The sequence below is a fragment of the Pinus tabuliformis genome, chromosome 2_2 (assembly GCF_031772625.1).
Source record: "Pinus tabuliformis cultivar Carrire ecotype Pingquan chromosome 2_2, CPIR1, whole genome shotgun sequence".
Lineage (NCBI taxonomy): Eukaryota > Viridiplantae > Streptophyta > Pinopsida > Pinales > Pinaceae > Pinus > Pinus tabuliformis.
Window position 1 is genome coordinate 293,232,131 of NC_142300.1, and position 24,352 is coordinate 293,256,482.

At 44.4% G+C, this 24,352-nt stretch overlaps 1 protein-coding gene across 1 annotated transcript in view; it reads left to right on the plus strand.

Annotated features, from left to right (window-relative positions):
- The window catches only part of LOC149192473 (uncharacterized), a 91,897-nt gene extending 68,955 nt beyond the window's left edge, over positions 1-22,942 (plus strand). The window contains exons 2-3 of the mRNA XM_089406937.1: positions 20,330-21,487; positions 21,727-22,942. Of these exons, the coding sequence (XP_089263063.1) occupies positions 20,330-21,487; positions 21,727-22,942 (2,374 nt within the window). The remainder of the gene's footprint in view (positions 1-20,329; positions 21,488-21,726) is intronic.
- Positions 22,943-24,352: the final 1,410 nt, after the last annotated feature.

The window sequence follows — 24,352 nt, forward strand, 5'->3', positions numbered from 1 at the left end:
CCTTGCTCAAGATTATCCACTTGCCTAGTGTATCTCCTCAACGCTGTCTTGAGACAATGAGATCTGCTTCCTGGAATGGACTGCTCAAAATTCTTAGTTGCAAACCTGAAGATGATACTTTTCTTCCATGTGTGAATGACCATTTTTCTCTTCAAGGTCTTCCTCTTCCTCGTTGTGCTGGGAGCTATCCAATGACTGAGTTCTTTAGGCCTAGAACCAACCTTTATCATCAAGAGATCTTAGGACTGTAATTCAGCCCTAATCCAGATCTGCACCTTCATACGTGAGAGGGGTTTAGGGCTCTTCTAGCCCTCCTAAACCCTCGTTTCAATGGTCAACCTTCTTCGCATGAATCTGCCTTTCAACCGGACTCAAGACCAGGCATTTTCTTTGATATTGAGGACAGACAAAGTGATGCCCTAACCTTGCATGTGAGACAATCCTTCCTGCGGTTATGGACAGACTTTTGTGGCTATGGATAGACTTCTCTGCGGCTACCTTTGTCTCCTTTTCTTTGCCCCCAAGCACAGTCTCCTTTGCATCAATTGTAGACCGAATGATGAGCCTTCTTCTTGCTACGTATAGACTTCTCCATGATAGCTTCTAGGGCTTCTGCATTTAGATCTAGGGCATCATTCTTACATAGGCCAGCATATACTCTATGTGTCTCTCCTTTACCAAAAACCCAAAGACGTGGAGAGGAGGAGATCACATGAAGAGTAAGTGTGACAAATGACTTCAAGTCCTCTTCTATTTATATTAAAAACATAGAGGTTGAATAGACATGACTGTTGGGCTTTTGAGCCTACATAAGTTGCTGGTTGACTTGTCAATTTGTCCATAATCAAAATAAATTCATATCTTCATAAATACTTATCAGAATCGAATGATATCTAGATCAATCCTACACCTCTTGATGAGAGGGATCCAAGAAAAATATCAGTTGCCATAAATAAGATGACCCACATGGATTTTGGCCCTAGTTGCCAATTTTAACACTCCCTCTCAACTAGGGAGAACTCCATCCACTGATCCATATGTCCCACTGTACTATCTCTACCATTAGTGCCCTGCACTGCTCTGCTCTGTTTTGCTCAGCGATGCTCAACTCTGCTCAACTCTGCTTTTCTTAGCTCTGCTTTGCTTAAATCTGTTCAGCTCTGCTCTGCTTAACCATGAAGAAGAAGAATAAATCGAGAATGTCTCATGCCATCCTCCACTAACCCGAGGTCAGTCTAGACTGTGTACCACTTTCACTAATCCTAGACCAGTCCTCTACTGACCTGAAGTCAGTTTCAGAGGGTGTACTACTCTCACTGGTCCCAGACCAGTATCATTGATCCCAGATCAATGAAGGTCATCCTAGCATAGGGAGATCGGTACTAATATGGTCCCTATCCTCATTTCCCTACTCATTGATCAGATAAGAGGTACTTCCCATGAGTTCCAGACTGCATGGGTAGGATTCCTAGATAGGAGAATGAATCATCTTGTCCACGGGAGAACGAATCATCCTGTACATTGGATGACACAGAGAACTAATCATCATGTCCACAATTTCCACGAAGAACGAATCATCTTGGCCCACAAGGGAACGAATCATCATGTTCCACAGTCGCCACAGAGAATGAATCATCGTGTTCCACAGTTGCCACGGAGAACGAATCATCCTAGCCCACAAGAGAACTAATCATTGTGTTCATAGCGCACCACCAGGGGAGGGTGAGTCACCCTGTGGTCGTATGTTGCTCCAATGAGTACACCAAGCCCCCCCAGAGCTCCCAAAGCTCAATGTATGCAACATGCAGGACCCTTTTACAAGGGTCTCTCGACGACTCCTATTCGTTCAAGAAAATCATAGATTTGATCTTTCCTCGGGGCTTTGAGAAAGTGTAGCGACCTGTACATCATCTCACAGCGATGGAGCTTCCTCGCTTATAGACTTACCATATCCCCGATAAGGTAGTATCTGATGTCTATCTTGTTGGAGCAATCATCGAATACAGGATTCCTCAATAATCAAATCCCACCTTCGGTCGTCACAAAGAATCACAGTGGTATTCATCATGTGTACAAGCAGCTCATTTAAGAGCTTCTGCAACCATGCAACTTCACACAAGATCATACTCGTAGCTATGTATTCGGTCTTGGTGGTGCTTATAGAAACTGACTTCTGCTTCTTACCCATCCATGATATTGAAGCAGAATCCAAAGAAGACCAGCACTGAGAAGTGCTCTAGTGATCCTCCACACTACCTGCCCAGTCAGCATTCGAATTAATCATGTAATTTCATATTTCTGGCAGTGTATCTCAATCCATGAGAGATTGTGCTCTGAAGATATCTCAGAAGATTCTTGGCACCAATCCAATGAGGCTCAACCAAATATGAGTTCACCATGCTAACTGAAAAACATATGTTCGGACGAAAGTTCACCAAGAACATCAACGCGAATGAGTTTATGAAACTCAGAGGCATTTCCCAAATCTGGTCCGACATCACTACCATATGACTTCTAAAATTTAAGATCCTTGAGGTAGTCACAAGCTTGCAGTTTATCATTCTACATCCAGAATCCAACTCCCTCTTACTTCTGTAAATGAGAGGATTTGCACCTATCAAAAACAGGTCGTCCTCATAAGGTGTTGGTATGAGAGGTCTATCATCCACAACCTTCGGGTAATGGTTTGGATTGGTTTCACTCCTATTGAATCTTAGCTTCATCTGACAGTTATCAATCCTCTCATACTATGCCAGGGGAGTTTTGCTTCAAGCCATAGAGGGCTTTCTTCCACCTGCATACATGAGATTCCTGATCATCAATCTCAAACCCCTTGGGTTGTTCTAAACCTGTGGACCTGCTACATGAAGGGAATGGTCCCCTTGTAAGATTTTCCTTCGGTACATCTCAGACATGTACTTTTATGCTCTTTTTGAATTCAGACATCCCTGCCACCATCTAATTCACAGACCTTCAGTGCTATGTGTCAATGGACATGGTCCCCAATGGACTTCCTGCAACTTGATACAACCCTAAACTCAAAAACATCTTTGAAAATTCTATTTCCAAACATGTACCTTTCCATCGATGAGTGACACCCTGAAACCTTTGACTTCCATTGCTGAAATGGACACCAAGTTCTTCTTGTGATCAGGTACATAAAAGAGATTCTATAAATGAATCGAGTTACCTTCATTCAATTGAGGGGTAACATTCCCTACACCCTTTTCAGGATAGGTGGCATCGACTCCAAGTATAATCCCACGATTGTTTCCATCTCTGCCAAATTAGAGAGTGCACCCGTCTATCCGATGAAGTGCCTTGAAGCAGTACAATCAATAAGCCATATTCCCAAAGAATCTGCAGGAGAGGGCCAATACAAGATAACGCATCTTTATCTTATCAGAAACAACATTTGATTCTTCATACCTGGGGTTCCTTGCTTTCTATGAAGAGTTGGCCATTTCCTTCATGACTTGCATTACCTGTCATTCCTTTGATCATTGAAGATGTCCCTGGAATGATTGTTATCATCATTAAGTGATGTGTCCCTGCCATTCGGACACTCCTTCGCATAATGGTCGAACTAGTTATCTACCTTTCCTTCCACCCTGAGATCCAATCTTCAAATGAAGTGATATTTAGGTAGGCTATATTCCGCTACGCCATTCTGATAATATTCTCTGCTTCGACTTCAACCTAATGAATTTGAGGAGGGATGGGGAATCCGCTGATCCTTTTGTCCTTTCCCAACTGTCTTCAGTGATTGCTCTTTCACTCTTTCTTGGGCATTGTCTTCACCTCAGCTCTGATACCATGTTAATTTTAGGTATGTTCTATGCTTAGAGCAATTTATTTTAATTTTCATAGTTAGAAATCACATCAGCATTAAAGTACACTGCAGATAGAACATAAACATATATTGCAGAAGACAAGCCAAGACAAGAGGACACAAGATGTGGCGCCAGCCAGGGACAAACCCCAATGTGGGGAAACCCTTGATCAATTCTTCTTTTATGTTCTTCAATAGTTCAGCAGAGAAAGAGAGAGAGATAGTACATTTACAACAAAAGTCAACACTTTGACTTTCTATATCTATATGAGATCAGTTGAAGACATGTTGCTTCAACTGATTCTCCAAGGTGACTCCTTCACCTATCATAGTGTTGCATCTTTTCCACTTGTTGCACCTCTACATACTGCACCATGCTGCACTAATCATGACCATGCTATGCACTTCATATTGCTACTCCTGTCACTGAGCTGCTCCAATCATTGAGCTGTTCTATATCACGGATTTGCACCCAGTGTTGTACTCATTGCTAATCTGCACTCAATGCTTGCTATGCTGCATTTCATCATTAGTTGCACCTATCACTTGTTGTTACATCATGCAGCAATAGGTATATCAGCCTTAGCTGCTTGCTATGGCTTGCAGCCTAGCAAAGCAGCTAAGCTATAGTTCCACCTTCTAGCAGACGTAAATTAAAGTCTATTGTCATGTTGTCACCTATAGCAATCCGAATTTATATGCTGTCCTTTCTGACCTTCTTCGTAGTCCTTCAAGCTTCCCTTACTCAAGATTATCCACTTGCTTAGTGTATCTCCTCAACACTATGTTGAGACAATGAGATCTGCTTTCTGGAATGGACTGCTCAGAATTTTTAGTTGCAAACCTGAACATGATACTTTTCTTCCATTTGTGAATGACCATTTTGCTCTTCAAGGTCTTCCTCTTCCTCGTTGTGTTGGGAGCTATCCAATCACTGAGTTCTTTAGGCCTAGAACCAACCTTTATCATCAAGATATCTTAGGACTGTAATTCAGCCCTAATCCAGATCTGCAACTTCATACGTGAGAGGGGTTTAGTGCTCTTCTAGCCCTCCTAAACCCTCGTTTCAATGGTCAACCTTCTTCGCATGAATTGGCCTTTTAACCGGACCAAGACCAGGCATTTTCTTTTATATTGAGGACAGACAAAGTGATGCCCTAACCTTGAGACAATCCTTCCTACGGTTATGGACAGATTTATGGATGGACTTCTCTACGGCTACCTTTGTCTCCTTTTCTTTTCCCCCAAACACAGTCTCCTTTGCATCAATTGTAGACCGAACAATAAGCCTTCTTCTTGTTGTGTATAGACTTCTCCATGACAGCGTCTAGGGCTTCTGCGTTTAGATCTAGGGCATCATTCTTGCATAGGCCAACATATACTCTATGTGTCTCTCCTTCACCAAAAACCCAAAGACGTGGAGAGGAGGAGATCACATGAAGAGTAAGTGTGACAAATGACTTCAAGTCCTCTTCTATTTATACTAAAAATGTAGAGGTTGAATAGACATGATTGTTGTGCTTCTAAGCCTACATAAGTTGTTGGTCAACTTGTCAATTTATCCTTAATCAAAATAAATTCATATCTTCATAAATACTTATCGGAATCAGATGACCTTTAGATCAATCCTACACCTGTCGATGAGAGGGATCCAAGAAAAATATCAGCTTCCATAAATAAGATGACCCACATGGAAATTGGCCCTATTTGCTAATTTTAACAGTCTTGAGCCCAAAATCCACTCATGATTAAACAGGCATGCCATTGTAAAAAGAACATGATGTTTAGTAGTAGATTGAGGAGGGAGAATCTAATGGAATGCTGTGCTTCTTAAAGGCTACATCCAATGCTTTCATCTTCTTCCAACAATGTGTATGAAGATAACCAAATGAACAAGACCTAAGTGGCTTATCCTTTAACTCGATTCTCTTTTGAGGCTTTGGAGGTGTAAGTGTACATGACTTGGAGGTAATGGATTGTTTAGCTCCTTTAAAGCCCTTGAAGGGTTTTAAGCCCTTTCTCCTTGGAACTTGTATAAAGTGCATCCATATACAAAATAGTGTCTTGCTTGTGTGTTAATTGCACAAAACAAATCTTGAAAATAGACATTTTGTAACTTAATTGCACCTAATGCATCTCTAATGGAAAAATGTAGAGACAAAAAATATCAAAATGAACTTTGAGCTTAGAAAGAATAGCCATGATTCCCATATCATCTAGTTTAGTGATTCCACAATCACTAAGTTCAAATATTAACTTGAATTTCATGTAATCTTCAATTTGAGGAAATGTTTTTGGATCTAGACTGATGAGTTGAATTTATAGCTAGTGAGAATGAATCAATTATTTTTTCTAAAGAACTATTAAAACTTCAATCATACTTCTTATGGTATGTTAAGGGGCTCAATATGCCATTTTATTACTTTAATGATTGACATGCCAATAAGACTTCATGTTTTATCATTATTATTTAGTTAATTTGCATGTTTCTCATTGGTCAATGGTGCAACATCACCCAAAAGCGATTTGATACAACTTTTTACTCTTAAATATATCCACTATGTATGATTTCCATAGATAGGGGATATTACATTTGAATGCCATTTTTAAAGTAAAATTCAATGAGGTGTTTTTTTAACATACACTTTGTCATTATCACTATGAATTCTTAGGATTTGAAAAGCAAAAAAAGAGAATAAAAATTTCACTTGAGTTTTATGAAGTAAACCGATGTGTGTAGAGAATGATCATCAATGAAAGTGAGAATGTATCATACACTCGAACACAAAGTATTGAAGATGTAACTAGTTTCAGTCTTCATATTGTTGTACTCATTTCAATATGTATCCTATGTAACAAACAAGAGAAGAAAAGAAAAAGTTATTATTATTAAACCATGGGTTTCGTGCTCCTTTGTAATATTCCTAATTAGCCATGGCTAATTGGAATATTCGATTTTGTCCAATTTTTGCCTTCTATAGTTATTTGTAAATAAAAAAGTGAGGACGGGGGACATAACTCACTTTTAGAATAAATAAAAAAGTCACTTCCTAGTAGCACAATGTTGTGACTTAAAGGGGAGCCAAGGGGGCAAAAAGGGGATGCAGGAATGGGGCCCACGCAGACACATAGAGGGACTGTGCAGGAGGGAAGGAACACGTGGCAAGAAAGGAATCACGCAGGAGGAGGTGAGCCTAGGGATTGTGAGAGGTAGAGGCTATAAAATAAAGAGGAACCCCCTCATTTTGGATCATTGAGTTATGTGCATTTTAAGCTGGTCGTTTCAACTTCTGAGCACGCTGGCTGTTTAGCTAGTCTACAAAACTGTTTAGTGCATTAAGTGTCTCCATTCGGAGATCTCGCCCTTAGCCTCAAGGGACTTCGAGTGCCTGCTCAAGCAAGGTATTTCCTTTGTCATTTCAGTAGTAGTTTTATCGGCATTCTAGCAGTAGCTTCAGCAGCGTTTTGGAGGACTGCGCAGCACTGGGAGAGGGACGCAGTTCTTTCTGGTAGTAGTGTTGGACTGGGGTTTCTGCAGGAGGATTTATGCTGGGTGATTGAGCAAGGGACCAGCCCTTACCTATTGAAGGAGTTTTGGCAAAGTTTCAGGCAGAGTTTAGAGGGGTCTTCTTCAGTGGCAGCGCAGAGCATTGAGGAGCTGCGCAGAACCCCAAGGGGGTGATTTTCGGGGGTCGGCTATTCCAGGAGAGATTTCTAGGTTTTTTTGGGTTTTTGGAGTAGAGCCCGATTCCAGAGTTTCAGCATTTTCCAAGGAGGGGAGCAGCCCCAAATCATTATTTGTTTTCTAGCAGCAGCAGCAGCACGACAGTTCTCCAATAGCATCCACGCAGAGAGGCCATTCCTTGTTATTCTGAGAGTGTTTCTTCACTTGCCTGGTGCAAGTCGAGGTGCCACCTGTCTAATCACCTCTTGTACTCATCTTATTGCTCAGTATAATAAAATGGCTTAGCATTTCTCGCTACATTTCTTGTGTATCTGCTTTTATTTCTGGTTTACATTATTATATGATGTTCCACTGTTATTTTGTCACTCCTGGGTCATTATATCATTTGCACATATTTGGTTGGAGTTTTTGCTGGGGTTTGGGGAATATTCCGGGTTAGGGATATTACAGTGGTATCAGAGCATAGACCTGGCTCAGCTTGTGGAGTTAGCAATCTATGACACCGGGGGAAAAACCCTACATTTGTTACAAAGGTAGGAGATACATAGACACTGGACGTAGGTTGGAGAATATCTACGGAGAGGGACATTGTGTTCCTGTGGCAGACATAGAACAGGAGGAACCTATGGTAGATGCAGAACAGAGAGAGCCTGTAGTGGACATAGAGCGGATGGCAGATGAGGACGGGAAGAGATTTTCAGATATGCTCCTCAAATCAGTGCAAGATCTGTCGAGGCAGATTGAGGTGATGGGGCAGAGATTCACGGCAGTAGAGGCCAGACAGCGTGAGAGCCCATGAGTTTTTCATATTGGTGAGGGATCAGGTGCATCCCATCATTTTCCGGAGCAGCGTGATACTGTGCAACAGGTGGCCTCGCATGCCCCTACATGCTCTACCATGCCCACATTCTTAGGAGCAGATACGGGGGTCGGAGCCCAGCAGGAGGCAGAGCCCGGCCATATGAGCGATTATTTTACAGAGTACCAGGCATATGGGCAGGAGTTCAGGGATGCCCTTTCATTCAGAGACTTTGTTCAACTCCAGCGGGATAGTAGGCCCCGCGATCATCACAGAGGGAACCGATATTACTATGATGGTGACACTCACCGTGCAGCGAGTAGATTCCACTTGCCTACGTTTGATGGTTCATCAAACAGTTCGTCGAAGTCTTGGGTGGAGAAGCTGGACATTTATTTCCAGCTCAACCAGATGTCAGAGGCAGAGGCCATCAAGGTGGCAACATTGCATTTGGATGGCGAGGCCCAAGATTGGTGGTTTCACGGGATGGTTACACTCGGTACTCTATAGTGACAACATATGCAGAATTTACCAGGATATTGATGGAGCGGTTTGATCGGAGGGATCCAGAGCAGCATTTTGTTGAGCTGACGAGGCTCAAATAGAGAGGGAGCCCAGAGACCTACATTGCAGATTTCTTGAGGGTCTCCGTGATGGTACCAGACCTCTCCACGGCACGGAGGGTCTATATGTATGTTGAGGGGTTAGCAGAGCCACTTCGAGGTCTAGTCTGATCCACTAGACCAGCTACACTCCAGGACGCTATCAGCAGGACCCGGGACTTATAGGATGTCTTACCCAGGACCCGAAAACCTTACCCCCAAAGATAACCTTTTCAGTCTAAGGGGAAGGACGTGAGGATTCCACCTCCGAAGGGGAATCCAGGACGAGTATAGATTGAGGACGATGTCAAGAGGGAGCTGAAGAAGAAGCGGTTGTGCTTCACATGCCAGGAGCCATGGGCACCAGGACATAGATGTGCTGTTAGCAAAGCACATTTTATTGAGGTCTTCTCCGAGAGCAATGGAGAAGAGGATGACGAGGAGGATGTGGAGGCAGGAGATAGCCATGCCATATAGGGACCTTTTCCACCTCCACCGCCAGCCGCAGGTGGTGCATCTTTTGCACCCACTGGATGGGCCCTTCCAGCATTGCGAGGAGTTCCTAAGTATCTGACGCTACACGTACGAGGGACAATACGTGGCCAGCATGTATCGGTTTTGGTTGATAGTGGGGCGACCCACAACTTCATCGATGCACAGATGGTTGAGCGGAGAGGTATTTAGACCGAGAGCTTCGATGGGTTTTTAGTCTTGGTCCCAGGAGATCAGAGCATGACGTGTGCTTGTTATGTTCCAGAGCTTTCAGTGACGATGGGCACCTACACATTGACTGACCACTTCTTCGTGGTCGATATCCCGGACACCAACATGATACTGGGTGTTCAGTGGCTTATTACTCTAGGGAAGGTCACGACGGATTGGAAGACCCTAGAGATGGAGTGGGATGATGAGAAGACAGGGAGGCATGAGAAGATACGGGGGCAACACACATACCCGCCTCAGACTGTATCGGCTCATCGGATGGAGGTAGTCATCTGGAAGGGAGACATAGAATGGGCAGTAGAGCTGCGTGCATCAGAGGCAGGGACTATAAGGCAGACGATACATCCAGAGATACAGTCCATTCTTGATCGGTATGCCATAGTGTTTTGGGAGATTCCACCAGGACAGCCACCGGATCGGGGGTTTGAGCACACCATCGAGCTTGAGTAGGGCATATAGGCAGTGATCACTACCCCCTATAGGCACCCCAAGGCCTATCGGGATGAGATTGAGCGGGCTATCCAAGAGTTGCTGGCTCTTGGGCAAATTCGGCCGAGCACGAGTCCTTTTGCTTCTTCTGTGGTGTTGGTGAAGAAGAAGGATGGCACATTGAGGATGTGCATTGACTACAAGGCCCTGAACAAGAAGACCCTGAAGAACAGGTACCCCATACCCAGGATCGATGAGTTGATGGACGAGTTGAGGGGAGAATGAGTCTTCTCAAAGATTGATTTAAGATCTGGGTACCATCAAATTCACGTGAGGGAGCAGGACATTCCCAAGACCGCCTTCAGGTGTCACTATGGGCACTTTGAGTTCTTGGTGATGCCTTTTGGGCTAACCAACACCCCCGCTACATTTCAGTCCTGCATGAATCACATCTTCCGTAGTCACTTGAGGAAGTTTGTGTTGGTATTCTTTGATGACATTCTCATTTACAACAGGACTTGGGAGGAGCATCTCTAGCACATTGAGACGGTATTGCATATCTTACAGGAGCAGCAGTTCTATGCCAAACTCTCCAAGTGCGAGTTTGGGTTGACGGAGATGTTGTATCTGGGACACATCATAGGGGTGGACAGAGTGAGAGTCCACGAGGAGAAGATCAGGGCCATTAGAGAATGGCCGGAGCCGAGAAATGTGACGGAACTTCGAGGATTCATTGGCATTTGTACTTACTACCGGAAGTTCGTCAAAGGTTTCTCACAGCTTGCAGCACCCCTGACAGATTTGACGAGGAAGGGGGCATTCAGTTGGTTAGACACGGCACAGTGAGCCTTTGACAGGCTCAAGGAGGTTATGAGTAGCTGCCCAGTGCTTGCGTTGCCAGACTTTACGTAGCCATTTGTTTTGGAGTGTGATGCGTCGGGAGAGGGGATCGATGCAGTATTGATGCAGGGATGTCACCCTATAGCCTTTGAGAGCCGGAAGCTCCTTCCGCACGAGAGGTTGTACTCTATATACGACAAGGAGATGCTGGCCATCATGCATGCATTGGCTAAGTACCGGCAGTATTTGGTGGGTAACAAGTTCAGGGTGAGGACTGATCACAACAGCCTCAAGTTCTTTTTGGAGCAGAAGCAGCTACAGGAGAGGCAGCAGAAGTGGATCAGTAAGATCCAAGCATATGACTTTGACATTGAGTATGTCAAGGGTAAGAACAACGTGGTAGCAAATGCCCTTTCACGTAAACCAGCCACGTTGTCTCTTATGAGCTTGGATACAGACTAGAGGGCTCGACTCTTAGTAGAGTACTCCAAGGACAGGTTTGCATGTGAGGTTCTAGATGGGCAGGTGGCAAATGACAGGTACAAGGTGGTCGATGGGATCATCTATTACAGGGACCGGATCTTCTTCACTGAGGGGTCTCAGCTCGAGAATAAGATACTCCAAGCATCGCATGATTCACCATTGGCAGGACATCAAGGGTTTACCAAAACCTACAGGGCCATTACAGAGAGGTTCTCATGGAAGGGCCTCAAGGAGGACGTACTCCAGCACATCCGGGAGTGCGATGTTTTCCAGAGGAACAAGGGAGAGATGAGCCATCCCACGGGATTATTGCAGCCTTTTCCCATTCCGGAGGGGAAATGGGAGAGTTTTTCGATGGACTTCATCACAGGGTTTCCCATGGTACAGGGCAAGGATTGCATCTTTGTCGTCGTTGACCCACTGAAGAAGTACGCACACTTTTTTGCCATATCTGCACACTATACAGCAGCACAGGTGGCCAAGTTGTTCTTTAGAGAGATCTTCAGGCTACATGGTCTTCCTAAGACCATCGTCAGTGATAGGGACAGCCGTTTCATGGGCAGGATTTGGCAGGAGTTTTTCCGATTGATGGGGATGGAGTTGAACCGAGTACCAGTTATCACCCACAAACAGATGGGCAGACCGAGATAGTTAACAAGTGGCTAGAGGGCTACTTGCGTAACTATGTTAGTGGGCAGCAGCGAGCATGGTTGAGGTGGCTGCATCTAGGGGAGTACTGCTACAATACTTCACATCACATGTCCATTGGTATGTCACCATCCTATGCCTTATGTATCATCCTTTATCTTTTGCTGACGTGATGTTTGGTGATAGCAAAGCTCCCAGAGCCAAGATTTGGATCCAAGAGAATCAGGATATCCTCCGAGCTCTCAAGGATAACATGGCTACAGCACAGAACCAACAGAAGATGTATGCCGACAAGGGTCGAGTGGAGAGATAGTTAGAGGTAGGGGACATGGTCTACCTACAATTACAGCCATACCAACAGTCGTCGCTAAAGCAAAAGGGGGCTGAGAAGCTCAAGCACCGCTTTTATGGGTCGTATACGCAGGGTTGGACAGGTTGCATATGAGTTGGAGTTGCCCCAAGGCAACAAGATTCATAACGTCTTTCATGTATCATACCTGCAAAAGGCATTGGGGCAGCAGGTGACAGTGACAGATGAGCTACCACACATGGATGACGAGGGGCATTTGGTATTGCAGCTGAAGGCTATCATTGATACCAGGGAAAAGCAACGACGGAGCAGGACGGTCCGGGAATTCTTGGTGAGGTGGAAGAATTTGCCAGATGAGGATGCCACTTGGGAGAATGAGAAGATCTTGCAGCATCCATCACTTCAGTTGCTTGAGGACAAGCAACATTTTGTCGGGGGAGACTGTAATATTCCTAATTAGCCATGGCTAATTGGAATATTCGATTTTGTCCAATTTTTGCCTTCTATAGTTATTTGTAAATAAAAAAGTGAGGACGGGGAACATAACTCACTTTTAGAATTAAAAAAAAAGTCACTTCCTAGTAGCACAACGTTGTGACTTAAAGGGGAGCCAAGGGGTCCAAAAGAGGACGCAGGAATGGGGCCCACACAGACACATGAAGGGACTGTGCAAGAGGGAAGGAACACATTGCAAGAAGGGAATCACACAAGAGGAGGTGAGCCTAGGGATTGTGAGAGGCAGAGGCTATAAAATAGAGAGGAGCCCCCTCATTTTGGATCATTGAGTTATGTGCATTTTGAGCTGGTCGTTTCGACTTCTAAGCACGCTCGTTGTTTAGCTAGTCTGCAGCGATGTTTAGTGCATTGAGTGTCTCCATTCGAAGATCTCACCCTTAGCCCCGAGGGACTTCGAGTGTCTGATCGAGCAAGGTATTTCCTTTGGCATTTGAGTAGTAGTTTTATCGGCATTCCAGCAGTAGTTTCAGCAACGTTTTGGAGGACTGTGCAGCACTGGGAGAGGGACGCAGTTCTTTTTGGTAGTAGTGTTGGACTGGGGTTTCTACAGGAGGATTTACGCTGGGTGATTGAGCAGGGGACCAGCCCTTACCTATTGGAGGATTTTTGGCAGAGTTTCAGGCAGAGTCTAGAGGGGTCTTCTCAGTGGCAGCGCAGAGCATTGAGGAGCTACGCAGAACCCCAAGGGGGTGATTTTCGGGGGTCGGCTATTCCAGGAGGGCTTTCTAGGTTTTTCTGGATTTTTTGAGTAGAGCCCGATTCCAAAGTTTCGGCATTTTACGAGGAGGGGAGCAGCCCCAAATCATTATTTGTTTTCTAGCAGCAGCAGCAGCACGACAGTTCTCCAGCAGCATCCACACAGAGAGGCCATTCCTTGTTATTTTGAGAGTGTTTCTTCACTTGCCTGGTGCAAGTCGAGGTGCCATCTGTCTGACCACCTCTTATACTCATCTTATTGCTCAGTATAATAAAATGGCTTAGCATTTCTCGCTGCATTTCTTGTGTATCTGCTTTTATTTCCAGTTTACATTATTATATGCTGTTCCACTATTATTTTGTCACTCCTGGGTCATTATATCATTTGCACGTATTTGGTTGGAGTTTTTGCTAGGGTTTGGGGAATATTCCGAGTTAGGGATATTACATCCTTATTGATGGTTTTCTAGGTAAAAGCATGTTCTTCGGGCTTCTAGGGTTTGTTAGGTCATAGGATTTATTGTCTTGAGTCAAAGGAATCAACATCATGATTAGAAGATCCTTCCAGGCAAAATGTAATTTTAAAAATAATTATTTTTAGTTTATAAAGTCCTGAAAACTTCAAAAGTACAAGTCAGCCCTAACAGTTACAAGTCGCCCTAAAGGAGGGAATTTGATCCCATGAGAAGGCTATATAAAGAAGTAGTTCAACCTCATTTAGCACTCAATCTCAATAAGGAATTCATGATTACAGGAATTCGGGTGCGATTGCAAGAATTTACAATTATAGGAATTCATGTGTGATTGCAGGAATTCACGATTACAAGAATTCGGGTACAATTGTAGGAATTCGTGATTACATAAATTCGTGTACAATTGCAATAATTCACAATTACAAGAATTCAGGTACAATTGTAGGAATTCACGTATAATTGCAAGAGATCAAAGTTGTAGGTTGAAGCTAGTTGATGCAGAATCAAGGAAAGAGTTGTTGGAGGGATGACTTGGTACTTGGAGAAAGACTTGGTCAAGAGTTTGGGTCTTGCGTCTCAATTGAAGCAAATTCTATAAGAAGAGAATAATTTTCTGGGTTTTCCCCTTAGAGGGGTTTTACCCTGGTTTGGAGCCTATTTTTTGTGTCCACTGTCTTTATTTTGCTCTTGATATTTGTTTGATGAAGAAAATCTAATAAAGAAACACAAGAAGAATAATAATGTTCACAAGCAAGTATTAATGTTAAGGAAAATTGAATTAATAAGTTGCCACTTTGCATTTTCCAACACGAGTGGGAAATGTCCCACTTATGTCATTGTAAACACATTCAAGTAGTGATTGTGCTTACTATGAGCAGTGTTTCAAAAGTCGGTTGGCTTGAACTGGAAACCGGTCAAACCGGTCGGTTCATTAGCCGACTAAGTCTCGGTACAAAATACGGGTGTATGCCTCCTCTTTGCCCGAAATTCACAAAAATTGGTCCCAATCAGCCGGTTTAGGATGGAATCGGCCGGTTTATGGTCAAACTGGCCGATTTAGGACAGAACCGACTAGTTTAGGGCGAAACCGGTTGGTTTATGGTCAAACCGGTTGATTTCATCCTACACCGATTGTTAAATTATAGTATTTTATATGCTTAGAGCAGTTTACTTCTTTTCTTCTTATTAGCCACGGATTAGTAATCACATATACATTAAGTAAAGTGCAGATAGAACATTAAACGATCAACAGAAAACAAGCCAAGACAAGAGACACATGATGTGGCGGCTAGCCGGGGACAAACCCCAATGCGGGGAAACCCTTTGATCAAATCTTCTTTTATCTTCAATAGTTCAGTAGAGAGAAATAGTACAAAATCATAATTATGTAGTTTTATATCAGTAGCAGCAAACACTAGATCAACAAAGTCAAACTTGGTCAAACGAGTTGAAATTGACCTCCAATATGCTTGGTCAATTTCCGGTCAACTAGCGCTCGAACAACCTGAAGAAACATCCCTTGAACAACCCCAAAAACACAATCAAACTAATGTTCACTGAAGTCAACCTGCTGCCCAAAACTAGGGCAATCAACGCTGGTCAAACATGTGGACGGATTGCCTCGATTTTTGTGCCAAAATCTGCGACACCAAAACCACAACCTTGATGAGTCAATGCTTGGTCAACGCAGGTCAAAGAGACCTTCAGCAGCTTCTACGTCCTCCTTGCCCTAATGCGTCCTCCTTCCCACGTGTGAGCTGCTCCTTGTATAACCCAAAGCTAAGGAGAGAGAGGGAAGAATGAGTGAGATGAGATGATGAGAAAAAGAATCAACCTCTCTTGTATTTATATGATTCATTGGGCATGTGTGCCACACATTTCACTGCTGGCCAACCTTGACAATTTGTCAAGTAAATACAAATAAATTCATATCTCCATAAATACTTGTTGGAATCAGATGATCTTTAGATCAATCCTACACCTCTCGACAAGAGGAATCTAGGAAAAATATCAGTTGCCATAAATGAGGTGACCCACATGGAGTTTGGCCCTAGTTGCCAATTTTAACACTCCCTCTCAACTAGGGAGAACTCCATCTACAATCCGTCTAACCATCGCTACTATCCCAGCCATCAAATGCACTACCCTGCACTGCTTGGCCCTGCTCTGCTCTGCTCGAACTATGAAGAAGAAGAAATGATCGAGGATGTATCATACCATCCTCCACTGACCCGAAGTCAGTCTCAGAGTGTGTCATACCACTCTCACTGATCCCAGATCAGTATCATTGATCCCAGATCAATGGAGGTCATTCTAGCATAGGGAGTACGGTAAATACAATGATGCGTCTATCAATAGTACTACTAATGGTCCCTAACCCCATTTCCCTACTCATTGATTAGATGAGAGGTACTTCCCATGAGTCCATCGATAGTACTACTAATGGTCCCTAACCCCATTTCCCTACTCATTGATCAAATGAGGGGTACTTCCCATGAGTCCCAAACTGCATGGGTGGGATGCCTCGACAGGGGAACTAATCATCATGTCCACAAGAGAACGAATCATCCTATCCAACAGTCACCATAGGAGAACTAATCACCCTGGCCCACAGGAGAACTAATCATCCTGTTCCACAATTGCCACGGAAAACTAATCATCCTAACCCACAGGGGAACTAATCATCATGTTCCACAGTCACCACGGGGTGTCATAGGGGAAGGTTGAACCTCTCACCCTGTACATAGTGCACCACTAGGGGATGGTGAGTCGCCCTGTGGTCGCATGTCGCTCCAAAAAGTACCCTGCGCCCCCCTAGAGCTCCCAGAGCTCAATACATCATACTCGACCCTCATACGAAGGTCTCTGAACGACACCAAGTCGTTCTCAAAAAGTCAATAATTTGACCTTTCCCAAGGGCTTTGTCAAAATTTCGGTGACCTATTCATCTGTATCGATATGTTAGAGCCTTATTGCTCCCTACTGCACCATATCCCGAATATAGTGGTACCTGATATCGATATGCTTGGAGAGATCATAAAATATGGGATTCTCTGATAAACGAATCCCGCTCTGGTTGTCACACAAGATCACGGTGGTATCCAATGTAAATCCAAACAACTCACTGAAGAGCTTTCGCAACCAGACCGCCTCATAAGAGGCCATACTAGTAGCAATGTACTCTGCCTCAGCGGTGCTCAAAGCCACCAACTTCTACTTCCTGCTCATCCAAGATATTGAAGCAGATCCCAAAGAGAAACAGCACCCAGAAGTACTCTTTCAGTCCACCACACTAACTACCCATCAACATCGGTATATCCATGTAGTCTCACATCTCCAGCAATGTATCTCCACCCATGAGTGATTGCGCCACGAAGATATTTCAACAGATTTTTGGCACCAATCCAATGTGAGTGGTGAGGCTCAACCATATGTTGACTCAACGTGTTGACTACAAAACATATATTTGGGCGAGAGTTCACTAAGAACATCAATGCTCTGATGAGTTGACAATACTCAGTAGCATTTCGTAAAACGAGTCCGGCAGCACTACTGCTTAACTTCTTTAAGTCAAGCTCCATCGGGGTAGTCACGGGCTTGCAATCCACCATACCGAATCTCTCCAATATCTTCACCACATATTTTCCTTGAGATAGGAAAATCTCCCCTGGCTTCTGCCAGACTTCTAGTCCTAGGAAATAGTGCATCAATCCTAGGTCCTTCATCTCAAATTCAGAAGCCAACTCCCTCTTACATTTGTGAATGAAAGGGTCTGCACTTGTTAGAAAGAGGTCGTCAACGTACAACACTAGTATGAGAGGATTGTCATCTTCAACCTTAAAGTAAAGGTTAGGGTCGACTTCACTCCTAGTGAATCCCAGCTTCATCAAGTAGCTATCGATCCTCTCATACCACGCTCGGGGTGCTTGCTTTAGCCCATAGAGGGCCTTCTTCAACCTACACACATGAGATTCTCAATCATGAATTTCAAATCCTTCGGGTTGCTCCACATAGACCTCCTCTTTGATCAAACCATGCAAGAACGTGGTCTTGACATCCATCTGATGTAAGTTCCATCCTTGCGAAGCAGCAATGGCTATGATCGAGCGGATGGTGGTATATCGAACAACAAGTGCAAATATCTTGTCACAGTCTATACCTTCCTTCTGAGAGAAGCCACGAGCGACAAAACGAGCCTTATAATTTTCTGCACTTCCATCACCTGCATGCTTTATCTTGTAAAGCCATTTCGAAATGACAACTTCTTTGTCCTGGGGTCTGGGGACCACATCCCAGACATCGTTTTTCATGATGGATTCATATTCCTCAGTCATAGCATCCTTCCACACTTGATGCTAGACAGCTTCTGCGAATGACGAAGGCTCATTTTGGATGACCGTGCTCATGATGGTCAAGTATCCTTGATACCTGGTCAGCTTCTTACTTTCCTAGAAAGTTCCCCTGGGTGCAACGTGCCCTTCAACATCATCAAGTGTCCACCTAAGCCATGAAGACCCTTTCCTAGAAGAGGAAGGCTCTTGCGGAGGGGGGTCAATAGGATCCATAGGTTCTTCCACATCGGGCATCGTCTCATCTTCCTTTTCCTTTGGTTCCCTGGTGTAAGCTTCTTTAGATCCCCTTTGAGTAGGAAGATTGTCAACTTTGCTAAGAGCCATATCTTCGTCAAAGGTGACATCATGGCTAATCTCGATTTCCCTTTGACCAGCCACATATATTCTATAGCCCTTAGAGTTTCACTATAGCCCACGAAGATTCCTTTCTTTCCAGATGCACCCAATTTATTTCTCTTCTCCTTCGGCACATGAAAATATATCAGGCTTCCAAAAATTCTAAAATGAGATACGTCAGGTTTTTTACTAGTGAACATCTCTTTGGGAGTCTTTGAACCTAATGCTTGATGAGGGCATCGGTTTTGCACATATACGGCGGTATTCACAGCTTTGGCCCATAGAAACTTCGTAAGTCTGATCATGGAGCATAACACGGACAGCTTCCACAATCGTACGATTCTTCCTTTCCACCACACCATTCTGCTCAGGAGTATATGGTGTTGAAGTCTCCCTCTTAATGCCAGCCTCTTTGCAAAATTCATGGAACTCATTGGATTCATACTCAATCCCATTATCAGTCCTTAAGATCTTGATCTTCTTTTCTGTTTGATTCTCGATCAAGTCTTTGAAGTGACGAAACCAAGTGAACACTTCATCCTTCTTTTTCAAGAAGTATATCCAGGTCTTGCGAGAATAATCATCTGTAAAAGTGAGGTAATATAAATATCCTCCCAAAGAATTCAGAGGCATCATACCAGATATGTCTGAGTGAACCAACTGCAATATATCGGAGGTCTTGCTTTGGCTTGAGGGGAATGGTCCCCTTTTGAGCTTCCCTTTGGCACATCCAAGACATACAGCATCTTCCTCTACTTGGAACTTGGGCATCCCTGCCACCATTTGTCTTGCATTGGGTAGAGCTTTATAATGAAGGTGAGAAAACCTCCGATGCCATAGTTCGGACTGAAGTGATGTGTCACAAGATATGACACCCAGCAGACTTCCTCCAACCTGATATAATGAATCGACTCGAAACCCAATAGTGAAAGCTTCCTTAAAATTCTTTTTCCATACATGTACCTTGCCATCAATGAAGGTTAACTTGTAGCCTTTGTCCTCCATTGCTAAAATGGACACCAGGTTCTTTTTGAGATTAGGTACATATTTGGACTTCTTGCAAATGAATTGTATTACCCTGATTCAATTGAAGAGTGACATTCCCTACGCCTTTCACGGGATATTTTGCGTTGCCCCCAAAAACAATTTCCAAGTTGGTCTCCTTTTCTATCAGATTGGAGAGAGCTTCTTTGTAGCCAGTGAAGTGCCTTGAGGCACCACTATCAATAAGCCAATTTCCCAGCGAGTCTGGGGGAGCAGTAGTAGAGAGGACCACTGGTAGATAATATTCATCTTGCTTATTGTTAACAACATTAGATTCATGCATTTCGGAATAAGTGAAGAAGAGATTGCCCTGCGCCTGAGGGTCTGCAGCTGCGCCTGAGCGCCCTGTAAACCTGCTCGAGCTTGCTCCAGCGGATCGGCTCTGGACTGATCCTGCATGCAGAGAATAGGCGATCTTTGAACCCTCGACTCATCATCTCCTTAGAATTCTAGCATCTGGAGGATCGTTTGCACCTGAGGGACTGCGACTTCGACCTGCGAGACCAGCTTCAGCGGATCGGCCCTGATCCTCAGCCTCCTGATCCTGTGTCTTGCATGCAGAGAACAGGCCGCCATATGGACCCTGCCGGGTGCTGATCTTTCAGACCCTGGGGTTGATTCAATGGAGGGGTTGGGATCTCCTCCGCCTCCCCCGCCTCCTCCACCGAGATCGCCTGCTGAGGCCTTCTCCCAGCTCCTGGCTGGCCTGCCAAAGAAGAGAACATCCGATGCAGCGAAGTTCGTCAAAAAACTAGATGAAATCCCGGAGATTTCCCTTCCTCCAGAAACCCCGATCCAAGTTGCACTGTCGTTAGCTGAACGGGCCCTCATCGGCCAGTTTACAGGGCTATGGCCATCTCCAAAGTCCACTGAGAGCTGGGTCAATAAGAACTGGGCGCCGCTAATCAAAGAAAATGTCACCTCATACTTTCTGGGGAGAGGATTTTTCCTCTTCGAATTTACATCAAAGGAAGATAAGGAACTGATCTTCCAAAACGGACCCTACTTCATGGGTCCTCAGGGTTTATACCTAAACAACTGGACCCCAGACTTTGATCCGACAGTTGATGTACCAAAAGCAGTCCCGATATGGGTCAGGCTCCCAAACCTCCCGGTTCACTGTTGGAATTGGGATTCACTGAGTCACATCGGAAACGCCCTGGGGAAATTCATAGACCGAGCTAACAACAAGGATCAATATGACTGTGCCAGGATCTGCGTTGAGGTTGACCTGGAAGTGGGATTACCAGAGGCCATCACACTAAAGGTCGGAAGCTGGACGCATCTCCAGAAACTAGATTATGAACAACTACCTTTCAAATGCCGGAAATGTCATGTCTATGGACATTTCGCCAGAGACTGCCCGACCAACAAAGAAACGGTGCAAGGGAGGGAGGAAGGATGGAACCAGGTCAAGAGAACCAAAGTTCAATCTAAAAACCAGAAATCGGGAGGCCCTACCGGCAAAGCGACTCATCAACCTACTGCCCATCAGATACCGATTAAGACTGTGCATGCAAATAAATTTGACCCTCTGAGTTCGCAAACAGAGGGCACCCAGGAGATCGAGCTCGAAAAAGAGACAGAAATGGTTCAGGAGACCGAGGTCCACAAATCAGCCTCACCAGAAAAAGGTACCCCCTCAACCTCCTCTAAAGGAGCTGTAGATCCCAACGAAAAGAATCCAGAAGCGGCGGAAGAAGAGCATGAATCTGAAGAGTCAGAAGAGGAAGGAGAAATAGGAGAATCCCAATCCTCAGTAAGAAGATCTACAAGAGGACGGAAAACGGACAGAGAAAAAAGGGAGCAGGAGACCTACAAAGAAAAACTACAGGGCAGCCAACCAACCTTGGAAAAACTGTTGGCGCCAAAGTCAAAGATGATGAAAAATCAAACCCAAGGCTCCAAGGGAGCCCACCAGAAACACAAATAATGAAGATCATCTCCTGGAACTGTAGAGGTATGGGGAGCAAAGCTAAGGAAGAAGCTATCAGAAGCCTAATCAGAACCGAAGGCCCAGACATACTTCTTGTCCAGGAGACAAAGCTGGAAGACACTGTCTTCCTCCAGTCAAGCAAGAAAATTTGGTATAAAAGTGAAGCAAGAGCCATCTCTGCCCGGGGGGCCTCGGGAGGAGTTGGCACTGTCTGGAATATGAGTAAATTTGCAGTTCAATTTGAGGCTAGAAACACCCATTGGTTACTGCTGAAAATGCAGAATCTAGCCACCAAGGAAACCTTCTGTCTATTCAATGTTTACTCTCCAATTAATATTGGGGAAAAAAAGAACTGTTGGGATTCCATAAGGCAGCAAGCAGAGCTGGCAAACATGGAGAATATAATAATAGCCGGAGACCTCAATCTCACCCTTCACTCCTCCGAAAAAAGGGGAGGCAGCATAGTGCGAGATCCAGCTAGGGAATGGGTGGAGGACATCTTGCAGGACTGGGACATGCTGGATATCAAGCCCTCTTCCGGTAAGTACTCTTGGTCTAACAAAAGATTAAGCCCTGGCCATATAGCTACCAGGCTAGATAGATTTTTCATTCAAAGTTCCTTCTTGCTGCTAGGACTAGAACCAAGAATGCACATCCTGCCTAATAGCACTTTAGACCATAAGCCAATTAAGCTTGAGCTTTTAGCTCATCGGGATTTGGGCCCTATCCCGTTTCGCTTTAGCCCGATTTGGATTAAGGAGCCAGGCTTTATGCAAATTGTCAAAGATAGTTGGAACCAGTCGGTCAAAGGCTCGCCTTTCTATGTATGGGAAGAAAAGCTCAGGAGGGTAAAAGGAGCTCTTAAAGGATGGGCCAAGACCCTGTGCAATCCGGCCACTGAAAGAAAATCTTTAAAAACCTTGCTCGACTCCCATCAAAAGAGCATGGGGAAGGACGCAATCACTAAGGAAGCGATGGATCAGGAATCTCAACTGCAGCAGCGATACCACAAGGCTTGCCTTGCTGAAGAAGAATACTGGAGGCTGAAATCCCGCAATCTCTGGCTCAAAGCTGGGGATAGGAACACTGCCTTTTTTCACAAACAGACCCAGGTGAGGAAATGTTTCAACATTATCTCAGAGATCAAAGAAGAGAATGACATATATAAAGATTTTGAGCACATAAAGAAATCTGCCTTTTCACACTTCCAAAGTTTGTATAGTGAGGACAAGGATTAGAACCAAAATACAAATCTGCTAGATGTGGTACCCTCAGTGATATATCAGCAAACAAAGGAAAAGCTTGAGGCTAAAATCACCAAAGAGGAAGTGGAAAAAGCCCTCTTTGACATGGATCCGGATAAGGCCCCGGGACCGGCTGGCTTCTCAGCTAGATTTCTCCAAGTATGTTGGCCGATCATAGAAAAGGACTTGCTCAGAATGATTCAAAAATCTCAGAATACCCAGAAAATAGGAGGTAGCACAAATTCTGCCTTCTTAGCCCTCATCCCCAAGGAAAAAGGGGCCAACACCTTCAACAGATTTTGCCCGATCTCCCTATGCAACACCGGATACAAAATAATCACCAGAATAATTGCTAACAGATTGAAGCCAATCCTCCCCAAAATAATTCGTGAGAATCAAGGAGGCTTCATCCAAGGAAGGCAGATCGTGGATAACTACTTTCTCGTCCAAGAGGCTATTCACTCCAGTCTTCTTCGAAAAGAGCAAGGTATGGCCATTAAACTTGATTTAGCCAATGCATTTGATAGAGTAAATCATAGTTTTCTGTTGAATGTTATGAGCAAATTTGGGTTTGGAGAAAAGTTCATTAAATGGATCCGGGCATGCATCTCGGAGCCGTGGATCGCCCCTTTAGTGAATGGAAGAGCCACTGATTTCTTCAAAGCATCGAGAGGTCTTAGGCAGGGGTGCCCTCTCTCCCCTCTGCTTTTTGTCATTCAAGCATCCGTCCTCAGCTTCCTGTTAAACAAAAGAATGCAAGATCAGGACATTATAGGATTGTGCATCGCAAGAGGGGCAAAGAACATAAATCATGCTTTGTTTGCGGATGACACACTGTTGCTGGGACCTGCCACAATTTCCTCTGCTTCAAAATTCAAAGTGGTTCTGGATGAATTTAGCAAAGCCACAGGCAGCGCTGTCAACAAGAGCAAATGCCACATATACAGCTGGAACATTACCCCAAGAGTGCTTGCTGATATCTCAAGATGCCTGGGTTACGCAGCCTCCTCCACCTGGTCTTCATTTAAGTACTTGGGACTGCCTGTACATCACAAGAAACTCACAAGTAAAGATTGGCTACCTCTGCTGGATAAATTCAAAACAAAAACTCAAGCCTGGGGTTACTCTTGGCTAAATATTGCTGGTAAATCTGTATTGATCAAATCAGTGCTGCAAAGTCTCCCCCTTTTTCAATTTGCTGGCCTCCTTGCTCCAGCAAACATCATTAAAAAAATGGAAGAGCACATCCGGAGGTTTTTCTGGAAGGGAGGAAAGAACAATGAGAAAAAAATCCCTCTCATTAGCTGGGAAACCATATCCAAGCCGCTGTGGGAGGGGGGCTTAAAGATCAAGAACCTCTGCCATCAGAACGTGGCACTGGCAGCAAAGAACCTCTGGAAAATC